This window comes from Pan paniscus, chromosome 19 (genome assembly GCF_029289425.2).
Source record: "Pan paniscus chromosome 19, NHGRI_mPanPan1-v2.0_pri, whole genome shotgun sequence".
NCBI classification, from domain to species: Eukaryota; Metazoa; Chordata; class Mammalia; order Primates; family Hominidae; genus Pan; species Pan paniscus.
This window is the reverse complement of record NC_073268.2, coordinates 85,164,953-85,184,549: the sequence shown is the minus strand read 5'-3', so window position 1 is coordinate 85,184,549 and position 19,597 is coordinate 85,164,953. Positions and strand designations below refer to the sequence as shown.

Below are 19,597 nucleotides of genomic sequence, written 5' to 3'. Positions count from 1 at the left end.
TGATTTATAAACTTTTATACATTTTTACCTGGGTCTTTGTATAATGAATGTATATTTTTCCTGTTTTGTAAATACATGCAGAGATGTTCCATATATAGTCATTTTTAATTGACCATTGAATTCTAAAGGCATACAGTTGTCCAGCTGGGGAATATATGTTCATTGCAACTCTGACACAGCAAACAAACCCTGGAACCTTCAAGACTTAATAGGGATTTGTTTTTCAAATAAATTCTATTGTGTATTTGGCTGCCTACCTCCATTTGGTGGCTGTGCTTTTTGACACCCCTCAATCTTCAGGTTTGCCTTTGCAGTGGAAGAAAAGGTTAGAACATTAGACAAGATGGGACTCCAAAATCCTCATGGGAAAATGGAACTAAAAGTTGAAAATAAAAAAATATAAATTTTGGCCAGGCGCAGTGACTCACGCCTGTAATCCCAGCGCTTTGGGAAGCCGAGGTGGGTGGACCACCTGAGGTCAGGAATTCAAGACCAGCCTGGGCAACATGGTGAAACCCCATCTCTACTAAAAATACAAAAATTAGCTGGGCGTGGTGGCATGTGCCTGTAATTCCAGCTATTCGGGAGGCTGAGGCAGGAGAATCGATTGAGCCAGGAGATGGAGGTTGCAGTGAGCTGAGATTGTGCCATTGCACTCCAGCCTGGGCAACAGAGAGAGACTCCGTCTCATATATATATATGTATAGGTATATATGTAATTTTTTCAACATAAACCCCATCAAAGTGAGGACACTTTTGTAAGCAACGATACCAATCATTTAGTTCATTCCTACAGAACTGAGGATCCTGGGAATTTAACCTTGTCATTGAAGTATCTTTTACGTTACTAACTGAACAAAAATGGGTGCCATTTACATATATTTTAAGATTAGGAAACAAAAAGAATTCAGAAGGAGCCAAATCAGAACTGTAGGTGGATACCCCTCAATAATTTCCCAAAGGAACTCTCACAGAATTGCCCTTGTTTGATGAGAGAAATGAGCAGGAACATTGCCATGATGGAGAAGGACCTTCTAGTAAAGATTTCCTGGATGTTTGTCTAACTTTCTCAAAACACTCTCATAATAAGCAGATGTTATCATTCTTTGTCCCTCCAGAAAGTCAACAAACAAAATGCCCTGAGCATCCAAAAAACTGTTGCCCATGACCTTTGCTGTTGACTAATTCACTTTTGCTTTAACTGGACCCACCTCTACCTTTTGGTAGCCATTGTTTTGATTGTGATTTGTCTTCAGAATCATACTGGTAAAGCCATGTTTTATTTCCTGTAAACAGTTATTCAAAAAAATTGCTTCAGAATCTCAATCCCATGTGTTTAAAATCTCCATTGAATGCTCTGCTCTTGTCTTCTGCTAACCTGGACACAACAGTTTTGTCCTGCACTAAGTAGAAAGTTTGATTAACTTTAATTTTTCAATCGGAATTATGTGAATTGAATCAATTGAGATGTTTGTGATTTGACTATTGTTTCTGCTGTTAATTGTCAGTCCTCTTCAATTAGGAGATGAAAGAGGTGAATTTTTTCCTCTCAAATTGATGTGGATGGTCTGCTGCTATAGGACTTATTTTCAACATTGTCTTGTTCCTTCTTAAAACCACTTAACCATCTGTAAGTTGCTAATTTCTTTGGGCCATTGCCCTCATAAACTTTTTTACAGCATCGATGATTTCACCATTCTTCCTTCCAAGCTTCTCCATACACTTGATGTTTGTTCTTGCTTCAGTTTTAGCAGAATTCATGTTCTGATAGGGGCTCTTTTCAAATGAATGTACCTATTTTCAAATGAATGTACCCTTCTTAGTACCTCAAACCAGATCCTGTTCAAACATGTTATAAGAAGTTAGGATGAGTTTATTTTGTTGCCCCCCAAATTTGAAATCCACACATAGGTTTTTCATCATATGAATTTTTCATGGTATTTTTGAAGTCCCCTTGTTTTAACGGCCAGGCCTAGAAGCGGCTTTCATCACATCCCACCACATTATACTTCATGGCTATTTACCTATTTGTTTCTAGTCAGTGACCTGTGGTGGTAAAAACAACTGCAATTATTTTTCACATATAAGTTTTTTCAGCTTTTCAAATTGTAATAAAAAGACACGTAACATAAAATTTACCATCCTTATGATTTTTAAATGTATAGTTCCGTTTTTTAAGCATATTTACAATGTTGTGAGAAGAATCTCCAGAACTTTTAATCTTGTAAATCTGAAACTGTATAGCCATTAAACAATTTCCCTTTTCCCCTTTGCCCAAACCGGTAATCACCATTCTACTTTCTGCTTCTATAAATTTTACTACTTTATATATCTTATATACATGAAATCATAAAGTATCTGTCTTTTTGTGACTAGCTTATTTCACTCTGTATAATGTTCTCAAGGTTTATCCATGTTGAGACATATGTCAAGATTTCACTCCTTTTTAAGGTTGAATAATATTGAATTGTATGTATATACCATAATTTAAAAAATCTATTCATTCTGTCAATAAACATTTGCATTACTTCTACCTCTTGGCTATTGTAAGCTATGAACTTGGGTGTGTTAATCTCTTTTCAAGATGCTACTTTCAGTTCTTCTGGATAAATACCCAGAAGTGGGAGTGCTGAATTATATGGTAGTTCTAGTTTTATTTTTTGAGGAACCTCCATACTGTTTTCCATAGAAATTGCACCATTTTGCAGTCTCACCAACAGTGTACAAGAGTTCCAATTTCTCCACATCCTTACCAACACTTATTTTTTTATATAGTAGTCATCCTAATGGATGTGAGGTGGTATGCCATTGTGGTTTTCATTTGCGTTTCATTGACATTTAATGTTGGCCATTTATATATCTTCTTTGGAGAAATATTTATTCAAGTTATTTGGTTTTTTTGTTTGTTTGTTTGTTTTTCTGGAGTCTTGCTCTGTCACCAGGCTGGAATGCAGTGGTGCAATCTCGGCTCTCTGCAACCTCCGCCTCTTGGGTTCAAGTGATTCTCCTGCTTCAGCCTCCTGAATAGCTGGGACTATGGGTGCATGCTACCACACTTAGCTAATTGTTGTATTTTTAGTAGAGTGGAGGTTTCACCATGTTGGCCAGGATGGTCTCAATCTCCTGACCTCATGATTCACCTGCCTCAGCCTCCCAAAGTGCTGGGATTGCAGGCATGAGCCACCGTGCCCGGCCATTATTTGCCCATTTTTAAATTGGGTTATTTGAATTTTTGTTGTTACTGAGTTGTAGGAGTTTTAAAAATATATTCTGAATATTAACTCCTTATCAGATATATGATTTGAAAATGTTTTCTTGTATTCTGTAGGTTATCTTTTCACCATGTCAGTTGTGTCCTTTGATGCACAGAATATTTTAATTTGATGCAAACACATTTGTCTATTTTTGGTTTTGTTGTTTGTGTTTTTAGTGTCGTATTGAATAAATCGCTGTCTAGTCCAATTTTATGAAGTTTTTTTCTATGAGTTTTATAGTTTTAGGTCTTCCATTTAGGTCTTTGATCCATTTTGAGTTAATTTTGTGTATAATATAAGGCCTCCACTTCATTGTTTTACATATTGACATCAGTTTTCTTAGCACTATTTGTTGAAGAGATTGTCTTTTTCACATTGAGTGGTCTTGGCACCCTTGTTGAAGATTATTTGAGCATATATGGGAGGGTTTATTTCTGGGTTTTCTATTCTATACCATTGGTCTATTTTAAAATAAAAATTTTATAGCTGATTTATTTATTTTATTGTCTCCCTTTTTAATGTAATGATGGCCACATTAAGGCAATTTGGAACAACTTGGGAATGATTTTATTTTGAAAAATTATTTTACTGGGTATACAATTTTTGGATACATTTTTTTCTTTCAGTTCTTTGATTACATCATCACACTTTCTCCTGGCCTCCATTGTTTCTGAAGAGAAGAAATTGTATTGTTACTTCTCTCTGAGTGATGAGTCCTCTCCCACTTACTGTTTTCTCTGCCTTTGATTTTCAGCAATCTGACTCTGATGTGTCTAGATATGGATCTTGTTGTAATTATCTTACCTATGATTTGTTAAGCTCCTTGAATGTGTATATGAATATTTTTTAAAACAAATTTTGGAAGTTTTGGGCCATCATTTCTTAAAAAAAATTTTCTGTTCTTTCTCTCTCCCCTATCTTTTTGGAACTACCATTACATATATTTGGTATGCTTGATAATCTTTGAGGCTCTGTTTATTTATTGCTCATCATTTTTCTGCCTGTTCTTCAGATCAATTATATAATAGAAAGTCTGTATTTGAGTCATATTTTACTTTAATTTTTGAAATATGACTTTATTTAGTTTAGTGAATGTATAGTAGCTTTTGTACATCTTTGATAACACTCAAAACCAATTTCTGTTAACTAATTTTTTTTTCTGAATGTGGGTCACCCTTTCCTGTTTTATAATTTTTGCTGTTTCTTAAAATACTTAAATGTTTAATCCTCTGGATATATTTTATGATTTGTTTTTAGATATAGACTAACCTTTGTATTTTAAGTTTTTCCAAAAAAGGGCATTTAGTTATCTCAATGCCATTTATGAATACTCCATTTTATGTCTTCCAACATGAAATGACATCTTTATCAGTATTAAATTTGCTTATATCTATGGACTGATTGTGTTGATATTCTCCCCATTGATCCATTTGTTTACATCAGTGTCAGGACTACATTGTTTTAATTATGGTAGCTTTATATATTTTGATCAATTCAAAATGATACGTATGTCCTATCATCCTAATTTTTCAAAACTTTTCTATTTTCCTACTCAATTTTATTGATGAAAATTAGAATGCAGTCAAGTGCCAGAAACTGGTATGTGGACTTTTATGGACATTATTGTTAATGTTTATTTTGCTAGAGCAGTATTTGTGAGTTGAAAATATTTATGTTTAAAGGTTTATCTGCATTTAAGGTTTATTTTATATACTTTAGTATTTTATTTTATATTTTTACTTTATTTCCCTTTTGTGTATATTCAGTTACATTTATTTATGTATTTATTTATTTGCCATAAAATTTTGTTCCCATTGCACGTTCTAGCTAGGTTTCTATACAAAAATATAAAATTCTTGTACAATTATCTTATATCAGTTTACCTTACTGAATTTTCTTATTTCCAATTTTTTTTCAGATTCTTATCTTGCATTTTCCGGTGAAACAACCATGTTATGAAATAATTATATTTTTATTTTGAAAATATATACTGCATTATATATTCTTGCTTTATGACATTGGCTTGAATCTCTAAAAATCATCCACTAACACTAACATTGTTGCAAGAAGGCATCCTTACATTGTTTCTGATTTTACTGAGAATTTTCTTAGTGCTTAACCATTATCATCATAGTAACTTTTAAAAATATAAACTGTTTATCTTACTAAATCCCTCAATTCCTGAGTTACTGAGAGCTTTTGTCTTTTGTTTGTTTCTAGTATTTATCAAGAATGAATCTGGAATCTTCTCAAAGCCTGTGAGCCTCTGTTAAGAATGATTAATTTATTTTAAATAAAACCATTAAAAATTAATAAATTTTATTTTATATTCTGTAATGTTTAAGAAATCTCCCCCTCCCTAAGGTCAAGAAGATATTATTTTATATTATTTTCTAAAATATTTATATTTCCCTTTCACATTTATGTCTTCAATCATCTAAAATTCATTTTTTTTTCCTGTGGGCTTGTTTTATTTCTATCTTTAAGGATGTCCAGTTGTCCCAGCAGTTGAGACAACTGTTTATTGAAAGGTCTGTGCCTTTCCCATTGATATTCAGAGCTACTTCTATTCATATATCAGTTGCCTATATATGTAGAGTCTGTTTCTGGGATAACTATTACATTTTGTTTGCTTCTGTCAAGTTCACAGGGACACTACCAGTCTGGTACCATGTTAAACCATGTCCTAGGCTTGAGGTTTTGTTTTGACCATCCAGCGATGTGAATTTGGGCTCCAAGTCTGTGTAAAAGCTGGCTTGTATTTCCACCTTCACTTTCTCTTTCCATGATGAGCACTTAAGGCAATGATGTTAGCAATATCCTGAGGGTTCTTTTCACCCCTCACTAAAAATATAACCCTTTGAGGTCCATCCTTTATTAGAGAAAGAGTGACCTATCTACCCCTTACTTGGGGAAGACTCTCTGCTTCAACAGTTTCTTCTGTCTTCTGCTCCTGGACATGGCATGAAAACGGAAGTTTGAGTATTTCAAGGATAAAGAATAACTCTAGGACAAGAGTTGCTTTGGGGCTAAACCTATCTCCTGTATTCATTTAGATTTGGCTTTAAAAGCCCATACTATTTTATTAGCTCTTCTATGCTTTTTAAAAGTTTTTTAAAAAATTAATGTGGGCTTTTTAATTCTTTCTCAGTGGGAGGGTGAGTTTGAATAAACCTTTCTTCCACATGAGAAGTATTTTACAAGTTGCTTGTCAAATTTATAAGAAAATGATCAAATCTTCTGTGACAAAAAAATGGACAAATATTGACCATTGAGTGTGAATGCCATGGTGATGCTAATTCTGATTATTTTTCTTTTCTTTTAGCCATACCTTCAGAGTGTTATTTTCCTTTTTGTCATAAGGTGTCTGGAAATGAAGTATGGAAATGAAATAATGAATAAAGACCCAGTTTTCAGGTTGGGAAAATATTAATTGAGATCTGAATGTAATCTAAATATTTAGTCTTTTTAAATTTATAATTTCATTTATTTATTTGTTTTTGTTTTTGAAAATAGAAACAGGGTTTCAGGTTGGGAGAATACTAATTGAGATCTGAATGTAATTTAAATATTTAATCTTTTTAAATTTATAATTTTATTTGTTTTTATTTTTGAAAATAGAGACAGGATCTTGCTATATTGCTCAGATTGGTCTCAAACCCCTGACCTCAAGTAATCCTCCTGTTGTGATCTTAAATATTTAGTCTTTATTGCAGTACATTTAACATCAGTTTATTAAAATGGATTTACTACCCAACACTTGGCTAAGCATATTGCATAGTGCTATTTTCAGAAAAAGAAAACAGAATTAGATTGGATGCAGGGATAGTTTCTAAGTCATAGGTTCTGATTTTAGGCAAGGTAAGTTTTTGTCCTGTACATGTCTGTAAGTAGTGTTTAAGCATCAAAGCTTGCTTTTCTCCTGGTTGTGGCCATTATGGGTCCCTAAGGAGAAGGTACAGTAAAAACTGGTTCCATATAAAACCAGTTAGGATGATCTTTTATGAGGAATGTGGTCATGATCTGGATGGTGACAGACTAAAAGAACCATATGTCTACATTTGAGTGATTTAAAAGAACGAAGTGACAGAGCCAGTTGACAGATAGGATACAATGTTTTAAAGAGAAGAAATAGTCAAAGAATATTTCAAGGGACTTGGCTACCGGAGGTGTTATTACTGCCAAGAAGAATCTTGTAGGTAATAAATTAATGATGTGATAGTCTTTTTTAAAAAGGATAATAATTTAATTATAGGGGTTTACATTTTCTTAACAGTTGTACAGCCAAAATTGCATTTTTATGTTATTTTATTTCCTCTGTAGAATCTCTCCACGGAGTAGAGAAACTCATCCCAATCCAGAAGAGCCCGAAGAAGAAGATGAAGATGTTCAAGCTGAAAGAGTCCAAGCAGCAAATGCACTCACTGCTCCAAACTTGGAGGAAGTGAACAGCAGGGATTAGACCCTTAATAAAATGCTCAGATAGTTTGTCCTCTAGAATTGATGAGATGTTGGTTTTTATTTTGAAAAGCTGCTTTAGTTTCTTTAATATTTCTATTTATAGCTTATATTCAAATTATTCTCTTTAAAAGTAACTACCCCGTCCTCATTCTTTTAATTTTTTCTTCTTCAGTTTTCTGTGGGTCTTACTCTTCCAGCTCCTCATTCATCAGTGTAATCAACAAGTTCTCGAATGTTTTAATCAATTTTAGCAAAATCGCACATTTTTCAAGAGTTGCAATTTCATTTTATATTATAGTATGCTTGTAATATTAATAACTGAATAGCATATGAACAAGAGCAAATGAATTTACAATGCATGGAAATCAATAAGGAATAAACTGGGAATGAAATTGTGGAAAGGGCAAAGATAGCTGCTAGCATAATGCAAAGGGAATGTATTTGATTAGGAATTAATTTTATTAGTAGTTGATTAAGTAGCCCTTATTTATGAACATACATTTGGGTATTTTATTTGAAAAAAGAGGCTAAAGCTCTTCAGCCTGGCATTAAATTTAGTTGGGTTTATAGACTAGGGAATGGAAAATAAAACATCAATTCGTAAAGTATCTGAAATTTAACAGGGAAATCATGCTTTGTCATGTTTTCCAGGAACCAGTCATAACTGCAAGCTGTTTACACAAGGAATATTATGAGACAAAGAAAAGTTGCTTTTCAACAAGAAAGAAGAAAATAGCCATCAGAAATGTTTCCTTTTGTGTTAAAAAAAGGTTTGAACAATTGTTCCTTTTATTATTATTATAATGTTCCTTATTCTCTAGATTTAAGACTACGAAGGGGACAAATTTTTATTCATTGAGACTGTTCATATATCCTGGTTAATGTGTAATTATAAAACTTCTTCACATGTCAGCAGATAAGTCTTTTCTACTTCAAAATCATGTCCCAATTCAAATGGCAAGAAACCCAGTCTTGGATTAAGAAGATCCTGATTCTCTGTATTAATGTTGTAATACAGGAGATTTTTCAAGGTGCTAACTAAGCGTTTGTTTCAGAAATGTTATTTTGAGGTGGCCACGGTGGCTCGTGCCTCTAATCCCAATGCTTTGAGAGGCTGAGGCGGGAGGCTTGAGGCCAGGATTTCGAGACCAGCCTGGGCAACATAGCAAGACTCCATCTCTACAAAAAATTTAAAAATTAGCTGGGTGTGGTGGTGCATGCATGTAGTTCTGGCTACCTGGGAGACTGATGCAGGAAGATCGCTTGAGCCCAGGAGATCGAGGCTGCAGCAGGCAATGATTACACCACCACAGTCCAGCCTAGGCAACAGAGCAAAACTCTGTCTCTGAAAAAAAAAAAAAAAAAGTCATTTTGTTTCAAAATGTTATGCAACCAACCAAGCAATTTTAGATTAGTCAACCTTGAAAATTCAAATATTGATGGTGACTCTTTCTTCCAGGTGAAGTTTTGGGATTACTAGGACACAATGGAGCTGGTAAAAGTACTTCCATTAAAATGATAACTGGGTGCACAAAGCCAACTGCAGGAGTGGTATGTGACATGTGAAGGAAATTTTATTTTAAATATTGATGACATCTTTATATTATTCCTATCAGTAAATCAAATATCTTTTTAAAAAATAGATGAAAGAATTTATAAAATTTCTCTTGTGTATTCAAAAAATATTGTAGCTTAATGGCCACTTTTATCTCCTTTAGTAGAAGGGGGATTGGAGCAAAAACCAAAGGTGGATCTGACATTCATTGTCTTGTGTAGGTGGTGTTACAAGGCAGCAGAGCATCAGTAAGGCAACAGCATGACAACAGCCTCAAGTTCTTGGGGTACTGCCCTCAGGAGAACTCACTGTGGCCCAAGCTTACAATGAAAGAGCACTTGGAGTTGTATGCAGCTGTGAAAGGACTGGGCAAAGAAGATGCTGCTCTCAGTATTTCACGGTACAGAGAGAAGTCTCACAATTTGTAGCAGGAGGAAGGGGAAAATAGGTCATTTCTTCATTATATATTAAAAGGAAATTATAAACAATGTCTTTAAATTTTCATGCAAATAAAATGATTCAAATACCTGAATAAGAACCAAATCATAAGATTTAGCATTTATGAAAATGTTAAGGAAGCTTAAATTTACTATCTAGAATAATAGTGCTTAGAGTTTCCTACAGTTGTTTTAGATAGGTCCATTTGCCATATACTTCATGTATAATCACACTGTTTTTTGTCAGATTGGTGGAAGCTCTTAAGCTCCAGGAACAACTTAAGGCTCCTGTGAAAACTCTGTCAGAGGGAATAAAGAGAAAGGTATGGGCCGGGCTCGGGGTTTCCCTGTGCACCCATGGCTGGGTGCCCATGGGCTGTTCCTTGCATTGCAGCTGTGCTTTGTGCTGAGCATCCTGGGGAACCCATCAGTGGTGCTTCTAGATGAGCCATTCACCGGGATGGACCCCGAGGGGCAGCAGCAAATGTGGTAAGGAGAGTGAATATTAAGTGTCAGAGTCCAGAGAATACCTCTAGGATTTTTTTGTTTTTGTTTTTGTTTTGTTTCTTTGTTACATTTTGCTCCATTAACCTTTGATGTGCACATCTTCTATTATGTAATTCAGTGAAACCTAATATAGCATTCAAAATTCCTGCAGGAGGGAAAAAATAGATATTTTAAGACCCAAATAAACTCTTGATTATATTTGCTTGGATTTCTCTTTCTTATTCCTCTTCCCCCCTGTCTTTTTATTTTTCCATTTCATTTTTCAATTATTGAAAGTCATATAGTATGATGTTTCTGTATTTTTTACTCCAACTTTTCTACTTTTCTTCCCCAATAGTGCATTATTTTAACCAATACTCTTCTTTTTTATGAAGCCTATTAATATGGTACTATCATTAGGCAATATAACACAATTTTTATTCTTTTTCTCTATGGCAAAGATTTTCTCTTGTAGCCTATTTATTTATTTATTTATTTATTTATTTAATTGTATTACTTGACACAGGGTCTTGCTCCATCACCCAGGCTAGAATGCGGTGGTGCAATCACAGCTCACTGCAGCCTCGACCTCCTGGGCTTAAGCGATCCACTCATCTCAGCCTCCCAAGCAGCTGGGACCACAGGCATGTGCCACCATGCCTGGCTAATTTTTAAATTTTTTTTGTGGAGATGGGGTTTCACCATGTTGCACAGGTTTCTTGCATCCTAACATAACATTTTCTCTTTAGATTTCCTGCTTTTTTCTATTTATCTATTTCCCCAAATTACTTTCTAAATGCAAACAATCTCTTACTTTATCTTTAGGCAGATACTTCAGGCTACCGTTAAAAACAAGGAGAGGGGCACCCTCTTGACCACCCATTACATGTCAGAGGCTGAGGCTGTGTGTGACCGTATGGCCATGATGGTGTCAGGAACGCTAAGGTGGGTGCCTGTCCTGACCAGCATGGGACTAGCATGTTCTTATAGAGAGAGTTTCAGTTTGCTATGAGCAGCTGATGCTCTACAGCTCCCTAACCTGTAATTAAACACCTTCCTCTACAGTGAGAACCGAGGAAGAAATTAAGAGACAAGTATTTTTTCTTTATTTCCCCTGAACTAGGTGTATTGGTTCCATTCAACATCTGAAAAACAAGTTTGGTAGAGATTATTTACTAGAAATAAAAATGAAAGAACCTACCCAGGTGGAAGCTCTCCACACAGAGATTTTGAAGCTTTTCCCACAGGCCGCTTGGCAGGAAAGGTAAAGGATGTTTTCGGTTTGAGTGACAAGTATGAGTGTTTTCCAGTATTAGCATCAATTAGTTTTGTGCTAGTCTAAACCGGAAGAGAAAGGCAGAGTGGACTTATTCATCACAAAACAACCTGTTTGAGGATTGCTAGGATGCGTTACAAAAACTAAACAGTTATTTTCAGTGAGTGTTTTAGACCTCAGAAAAGGTGAATGGTGTGTGTGTGTGCATTCATATATGTGTGTAAATGGTGGAATGGCTTGGAGATTAAGAACAAAGTACAGACAAATTAAACTATCAACTTTTTAATGATTTTTTAAAAATAGACAATGAAAACAATGCTTTCACCTACAGGATTTTGCTGAATATAAATTGCATCAAGAGCTCCGTAACACAGACTTCCATGCTTGAGAAGGATTGACTCTATCCTAAATTATTCAATTATAAATCATTTGATCCTCCCAATGTTTCTTTTAAAGTTGTATGTGGTCAACCATGGGTTACAAGTAATGGTAATCAAACCCTTGTGAATAGCAGAATGAGACTGAATTTAATTGAAAGATGAACAGAATTTTCTTGTATACCATTTCTACTCATTTATTTTTATAATATTTGTTATATTTATTGAACACGTATTATCTGCTGCCAGCTGTGTATTGAATAGTCAACAAAATAGACAAGGTTCTTCCTTTTGGAGGTGAAGATATTAAGCAAATGAAGATACAAATAAATGAGGATATGACATTGAGGTAGGACTTTAAGACTGAGCAGGGTTTGGTCAGCTGAAGAGTGGGAGTAACAGACACTGTTTCCAGGAAACAGCACATTTAAAGAACTTAGGTCAAGAATGAATTCTACAAATGTCAAGGATGAAACAAAAGCTCATGTAGTTGATGTGTAAAGAGATATCCAAGTGGAGATGCCAAAGTAAGAGATGTAGACCTGTGGCTCACAAGAGAAGGAAGAGGTCATTGAGATCTGGTCTGGCAACAAACAAAGTGGGGGATTTTTTTTTACCATATAGAAGACCACTAAACTAGGAGAATGTTGAGGCCAACAAGAGAGATGGGAAGTCGGATGAACCCCAGGAGCTCTCAGCTTTGAGATGGGATTGAGGAAGAAAATAAATCTTCCTGTGTGGACAGTACCACCACAACCATACCAACAAAGACTGAGGAGTATCTAGAACAGCACTGGCCAGTAGAATTTTTGTGATAATGAAAATGTCCTTTCTGTGCTGTCTAGGATGGTAGTCACTACACATACGTAGCTACTGAGTACTTCAGATGTGGCTGGTGTGAATGAGGAGTTGAATTTTCAATTTTATTTATTTTAATTACTTTAAATTTAAATAGCCACATGGATTTAATAGCTACTCTATTAAGCAGTGCAGGCCTAGAGAGTTAGAAGGAAAATCGTTTAAGTGTGGTTGTCTCAGAAGCTAAGAGAGAAAGAGTATGTTTGTTTTAAGGAGGGTGTGTACAATTTTATTTAATGCTTTTGAAAAGTTTGCAAAATGAGGACTGAAGAGTGTTCCTTGGATTGTGCAACATGAAAGGGGGTCTGAAGGTCAAGAAAAAAATTTTTTTTTAGCAGGAGAGAGTTCAACATATTTTAATTCTTATAGGAGAGATTGAAAATTAAATCTCAATCTCTCCTATGAGAGAGGGGAAAGGTAAACATTCTAGAAAGGTTGCTTTTTGAGAGTAAGTAAGAAATATAGCACAATAACAAAGTGCAGGCTGAGTGGGAAAGATTCTTAATCAGAGCTATTTCTCAGAATTTATCTTTAACATAAAATTAGAGGCAACCAGATTTTTGTTGTTATAACTTTTTTTATGATTGAATCTGTAATTTCACACTGATTCATGCTATATCAAATCAGACACTTATTTAAAGAACACATTGAAAAATTATTTTACTTTGCCTATTAATTCCTCCCCCGTATTATCACACTGAAACTTAGTAATAAATCTCACTCTTCTTCCTGACAGATATTCCTCTTTAATGGCGTATAAGTTACCTGTGGAGGATGTCCACCCTCTATCTCGGGCCTTTTTCAAGTTAGAGGCGAGTAAGTTTGGGTATATATAAATAAGACTTTATGTATTGGTTGCATATTTTCATGTGGAATATAGACTATGTAATTTGAAGTAGAACAATGAAATACTCAATCAAAACTTGAAAAATCCCTACCAGGATAGTCATAACAATCTCAAAGGAAAGGAAGTCGTGGTCCTAGATGTTGGTTTGTTCCACCTGATTCTTCCTGTGCTGACCAGGAAGCCCAGCCACAAGTCAGTCAGGTTACTCTATCCTGCAGGATTGAATTGGGGTACCAGGGCTGTTTCTTACCATGACACCCGTGCATAGAATTGAAGGATAATTATGAGAATGTTGTCCCAAAGAATATCAAGGGGAGCTCTTGAGGTCTCTATGTTTCTAAAAGCCAAGGTACCAGGAGCAAATGTACAGAGGCAACAGTTGGAGGACTGAGTGAAGGTCAGCGAAAGAAAACACAGAGGGGTGAGGTGTAACAAGTCACTATTGAAGAGGGGCTTCTGAACTAGTTCCAGAGACACTGCGTATTTATGGCTATTGACGCAGAATGTGCAAGTGTGAAAAGGGAGCCAGCATGGAGTGGACTCCTCTGTAGATTTACAAATATAGAATAAATTATTCTGGACAACTGATTTGGAGTCCAAAGCATATATGTAAAGAATCAAAAGGATAATACTAAAATAGGACACAAGGAGCTTTTTCGAGTTTATAGGAAACTGAATATGTTCATGCATGGCTATCTTTTATTAGCCATATCACCACTCTTCTTTATCCTTCAAGAAAATGTAATTATTTGGCCTATATCTTACAGTATCTAAACAATTTGAAGCTACTGTCTCTATTGTATGACTTTACAAACACTTGGTGAAAAATATATAAGCCACTAATGTCAGTCTCTTTACATGCAGTGAAACAGACCTTCAACCTGGAGGAATACAGCCTCTCTCAGGCTACCTTGGAGCAGGTGGGTTTTCATTGAACGAGTGAGCACCATCCAGATGACCTCAGTGTGAATCCATCTTTCAGACACACCCTGACATTTTTGTATCTTTTTTATTTTCTCTTACTTAGGTATTCTTAGAACTCTGTAAAGAGCAGGAGCTGGGAAATGTTGATGATAAAATTGGTACAACAGTTCAATGGAAACTTCTCCCACAGGAAGACCCTTAAAATGAAGAACCTCCTAACATTCAATTTTAGGTCCTACTACATTGTTAGTTTCCATAATTCTACAAGAATGTTTCCTTTTACTTCAGTTAACAAAAGAAAACATTTAATAAACATTCAATAATGATTAAAGTTTTCATTTTTAAAAATTTAGGATGAAGGAAACAAGGAAATATAGGGAAAAGTAGTAGACAAAATTAACAAAATCAGACATGTTATTCATCCCCAACATGGGTCTATTTTGTGCTTAAAAATAATTTAAAAATCATACAATATTAGGTTGGTTTTCGGTTATTATCAATAAAGCTAACACTGAGAACATTTTACAAATAAAAATATGAGCTTTTTAGCCTGAACTTCAAATGTATCAGCTATTTTTAAACATTATTTACTCGGATTCTAATTTAATATGACATTGACTATAAGAAGGTCTGATAAACTGATGAAATGGCACAGCATAACATTTAATTATAATGACATTCTGATTATAAAATAAATGCATGTGAATTTTAGTACATATTGAAGTTACATGGAAGAAGATAGCCATAATCTGTAAGAAAGTACCGCAGTTAATATTTTCTTTAGCCAACTTATATTCAATGTATTTTTTATGGATCCTTTTTCAAAGGTAGTATCAGTAGGCATAGTCATTTTCTGTATCTTTTCACCTCACAGTTCATGAACATTTCCCATGTCATTATAGCACTTTTGTGTTATATAATTGCTGCATTAATGTTATAGCTGTATTGATGTAATACCAGAGTTGTTATGTTTGGGTTATATGCAAGTTTATTTCTTAGAAATAAAACTTTGATGGACTTTTCTTATGTTTTGTTCATTAGAGTCTTAAGGTAAGTGGTTAAGATATCAACTGATGGTTCTCTCTCTTCTGTAAGATCCATATAACTTTATTCTCTGACCTGTAAAAAAAGTCATTATCCATCTGCTATCATTTGGATATTTGACCCTGTGAATCTCATGTTGAAACTTGATTCCCAGTGTTGGAGGTGGGGCCCAGTGGGAGGTGTTTGGGTCATAGGGATGTATCCCTCATGAATTGTTTGGTGCTGTCCTTGCAATTATGAGTGAGTGCTCACTCTGTTAGTTCCCAGGGGAACTGGTAGTTAAAAAGAGCCTGGCATCTTCTCCCTCTCTCTGCCTCTCTCACCATGTGATCTTTGCACATGCTGGCTCCACTTCACCTCTGCCAAGTAGAAGCAGTGTGAGGCCTCACTGGATGCAGATATTGGCACCACGCTTCTTGTACAACCTGTGGTTTCAGAATCCCAACTGAAAAAGTCAGCCTAAAAGTGTCCTGTGAAACACCTGGGAAGATAGGACGTCAGGCAAGCAACAACTTCAATGCAAAATGTGTCTTGTTCCAAAAGTGACAGGAGGACCACTGCCACAGAAACCACCCTAAAGTCAGAAGCAGCGGTAAGAAGATAGGCCTGATGGAAGCAGAGCTGACATGCAGTTGCTGACTTTCACATGCTTCCAACAAGCAGATTTTGCAGCAGAGCAATATGAAACATTGATTGGATGAACACAGAAGCAAATGAATCAGAAAATTTAGCAGGATTGTGTTAGATTGGGCAAAAAAAAAAAAACAACTGTTGCAAATAAAATGAATATACAGTTATTGCCCATAAATTCTCAGTGTCTCAATCCATTTAATTTTTTTTATTGTGGCAAAAATATAATAAAACAAAATCTGCTTGAAATAAATCAGACACAGAAGGAAAAATATTGTATGCTTACACTCATATGGAATATCTATTAATAAATTAGGCACATTCTCTGAGGCAGAAAGAAATTAAAAATTACTAGCGGCTAGGGGGAGGAGAGAGTGGGAGTTATCACTTAATGGTTACAGAATTCCTGTTTGGGTTGATGAAAAATTTGAGAACTAGACAGTGGTGCTGGTTGCACAATTTTGTGAATGCAATTAATGTCACTGAATTGTACACTTAAAAATTGTCAAAGTGGAGAATTCCATTCATTTAACTTTAAAAAATATAATTTTTAAAATCTTATGTGTTTTGCCATAAAAATTATAGTATTTATACAATCTAAACTGGAAAATACTCTTTCTTAGCTAATACATTTTTCTATCATATACACACAGGATAATATATCTACTATTATATAATTACTTAACATCATACTACGAACATCACACCTTCCTTGTTTATTGTATACCTATGTCAGTTTAAGTCAGTTTTTTTTTTTTGTAGTGTGTATGTAGTATTTCAGTGTTTGGATGTACCAAAACTTTTTAGTTGAGAATAAATTGAAAGATATACAGGTTGTTTCTCAGTTTTCCTGTTAGAAACAATGCTGCAGAAGTTCTGTCCCTCTAGAGAACCCTGCCAAAGATACACATGCAACATTCTTCCATATATATATATATTCCATATATATATTCCATATTATATGTTCCATATATATATTCCATATTATATATTCTATATATATTCCATATTAAATATTCCATATATATATTCCATATTATATATTCCATATATATATTCCATATTATATATTCCATATATATATTCCATATTATATATTCCATATATATTCCATATTATATATTCCATATATATTCCATATTATATATTCCATATATATATTCCATATTATATATTCCATATATATATTCCATATTATATATTCCATATATATATTCCATATTATATATTCCATATATATTCCATATTATATATTCCATATATATATTCCATATTATATATTCCATATATATATTCCATATTATATATTCCATATATATATTCCATATATATATTCCATATATATATTCCATATATATATTCCATATTATATATTCCATATATATATTCCATATTATATATTCCATATATATATTCCATATTATATATTCCATATATATTCCATATTATATATTCCATATATATATTCCATATTATATATTCCATATATATATTCCATATTATATATTCCATATATATTCCACATATATATATTCCGCATATATATATTCCGCATATATATATTCCGCATATATATATTCCGCATATATATATTCCGCATATATATATTCCGCATATATATATTCCGCATATATATATTCCGCATATATATATTCCGCATATATATATTCCGCATATATATATTCCGCATATATATATTCCGCATATATATTCCGCATATATATATTCCGCATATATATATTCCGCATATATATATTCCGCATATATATATTCCGCATATATATATTCCGCATATATATATTCCGCATATATATTCCGCATATATATATTCCGCATATATATATTCCGCATATATATATTCCGCATATATATATTCCGCATATATATATTCCGCATATATATATTCCGCATATATATATTCCGCATATATATATTCCGCATATATATATTCCGCATATATATTCCGCATATATATATTCCGCATATATATTCCGTATATATATATTCCGTATATATATATTCCGTATATATATATTCCGTATATATATATTCCGTATATATATATTCCGTATATATATATTCCGTATATATATTCCGTATATATATATTCCGTATATATATATTCCGTATATATATTCCGTATATATATTCCGTATATATATATTCCGTATATATATATTCCGTATATATATATTCCGTATATATATTCCGTATGTATATATTCCGTATATATATTCCGTATGTATATATTCCGTATATATATTCCGTATGTATATATTCCGTATATATATTCCGTATGTATATATTCCGTATATATATTCCGTATGTATATATTCCGTATATATATTCCGTATGTATATATTCCGTATATATATTCCATATATGTATATTCCGTGTGTGTGTATTCCGTGTGTGTGTATTCCGTGTGTGTGTATTCCGTGTGTGTGTATTCCATGCGTATATTCCATATGTATGTATTCCATATGTATATATTCCATATATATATATACTCATATATATTATTATATATGGGAGTTTATATATATGGGAGATATATATATATCTGGGATATATATATATCCCAGATATATATATATATGGGAGATATATATATATCTGGGATATATATATATCCCAGATATATATATATATGGGAGATATATATATATCTGGGATATATATATATCCCAGATATATATATATATGGGAGATATATATATATCTGGGATATATATATCTCCCAGATATATATATATCTGGGAGATATATATATATCTGGGATATATATATATCCCAGATATATATATGGGAGTTTATTTAGTAATATTAACTAATACAATCACAAGGTCCCACAATAGGCTGTCTGCAAGCTGAGGAGCAAGGAAGCCAGTCCGAGTCCCAAAGCTGAAGAAACTTGGAGTCCCATATTTGAGGGCAGGAAGCATCCAGCACAGGAGAAAGATGTAGGCTGTGAGGCTAAGCCAGTCTAGCTTTTTCACGTTTTTCTGCTTGCTTTTTATTCTGGCCCAGCTGGCAGCTGATTAGATGGTGCCTACCCAGATTAGGAGTGGGTCTGCCCTTCCCAGCCCACTGACTCAAGTTTTAATCTCCTTTGGCAACACCCTTACAGACACACCCAGGATCAGTACTTTGTGTCTTTCAATCCAATCAAGTTGACACTGGGTATTAACCATTACAGCAATTATCTATGTAATCACTTCAAATATATTCCTAGAATGTCTGGGTCATTGTGTGGAGTTGTACCAATGCATTCCATCCCTAGCTGTCCAGAAATTTCCCCAGAAAGGAAGGAATTAGAGACTGTTGGCAGTAATGCCAAGTGAAGTGCCCATTTCTATAAACAAAAAAAATGGCAGAAATATACAGCTAAAATGGAACTAAGAGAGGTCCCAGGCTCTTATTATAACATTTTTAGCATCCCAAATAA

General features: G+C 33.9%; 2 protein-coding genes across 4 annotated transcripts in view; both read left to right on the top strand.

Annotated features, from left to right (window-relative positions):
• Window positions 1-15,497, top strand: part of ABCA10 (ATP binding cassette subfamily A member 10) — a 79,984-nt gene extending 64,487 nt beyond the window's left edge. Inside the window, 12 exon segments of the mRNA XM_034942790.3 lie at window positions 6,580-6,671; window positions 7,578-7,698; window positions 8,367-8,482; window positions 9,173-9,266; window positions 9,492-9,670; window positions 9,955-10,030; window positions 10,102-10,196; window positions 11,019-11,138; window positions 11,317-11,457; window positions 13,441-13,520; window positions 14,416-14,471; window positions 14,579-15,497. Of these exon segments, the coding sequence (XP_034798681.3) occupies window positions 6,580-6,671; window positions 7,578-7,698; window positions 8,367-8,482; window positions 9,173-9,266; window positions 9,492-9,670; window positions 9,955-10,030; window positions 10,102-10,196; window positions 11,019-11,138; window positions 11,317-11,457; window positions 13,441-13,520; window positions 14,416-14,471; window positions 14,579-14,677 (1,269 nt within the window). The 3' untranslated portion in view covers window positions 14,678-15,497.
• Window positions 13,444-19,597, top strand: part of ABCA6 (ATP binding cassette subfamily A member 6) — an 89,837-nt gene continuing 83,683 nt past the window's right edge. For 2 of the 3 annotated variants that reach the window (XM_063599362.1, XM_055101723.2), the window contains exons 1-2: window positions 13,469-13,516; window positions 14,416-14,471. The gene's annotated coding sequence lies outside the window, so the exon portion shown is untranslated. Of the gene's footprint in view, window positions 13,521-14,415; window positions 14,472-19,597 lie in introns of all 3 variants that reach the window. The other variant, XM_063599361.1, reaches the window with a different exon arrangement.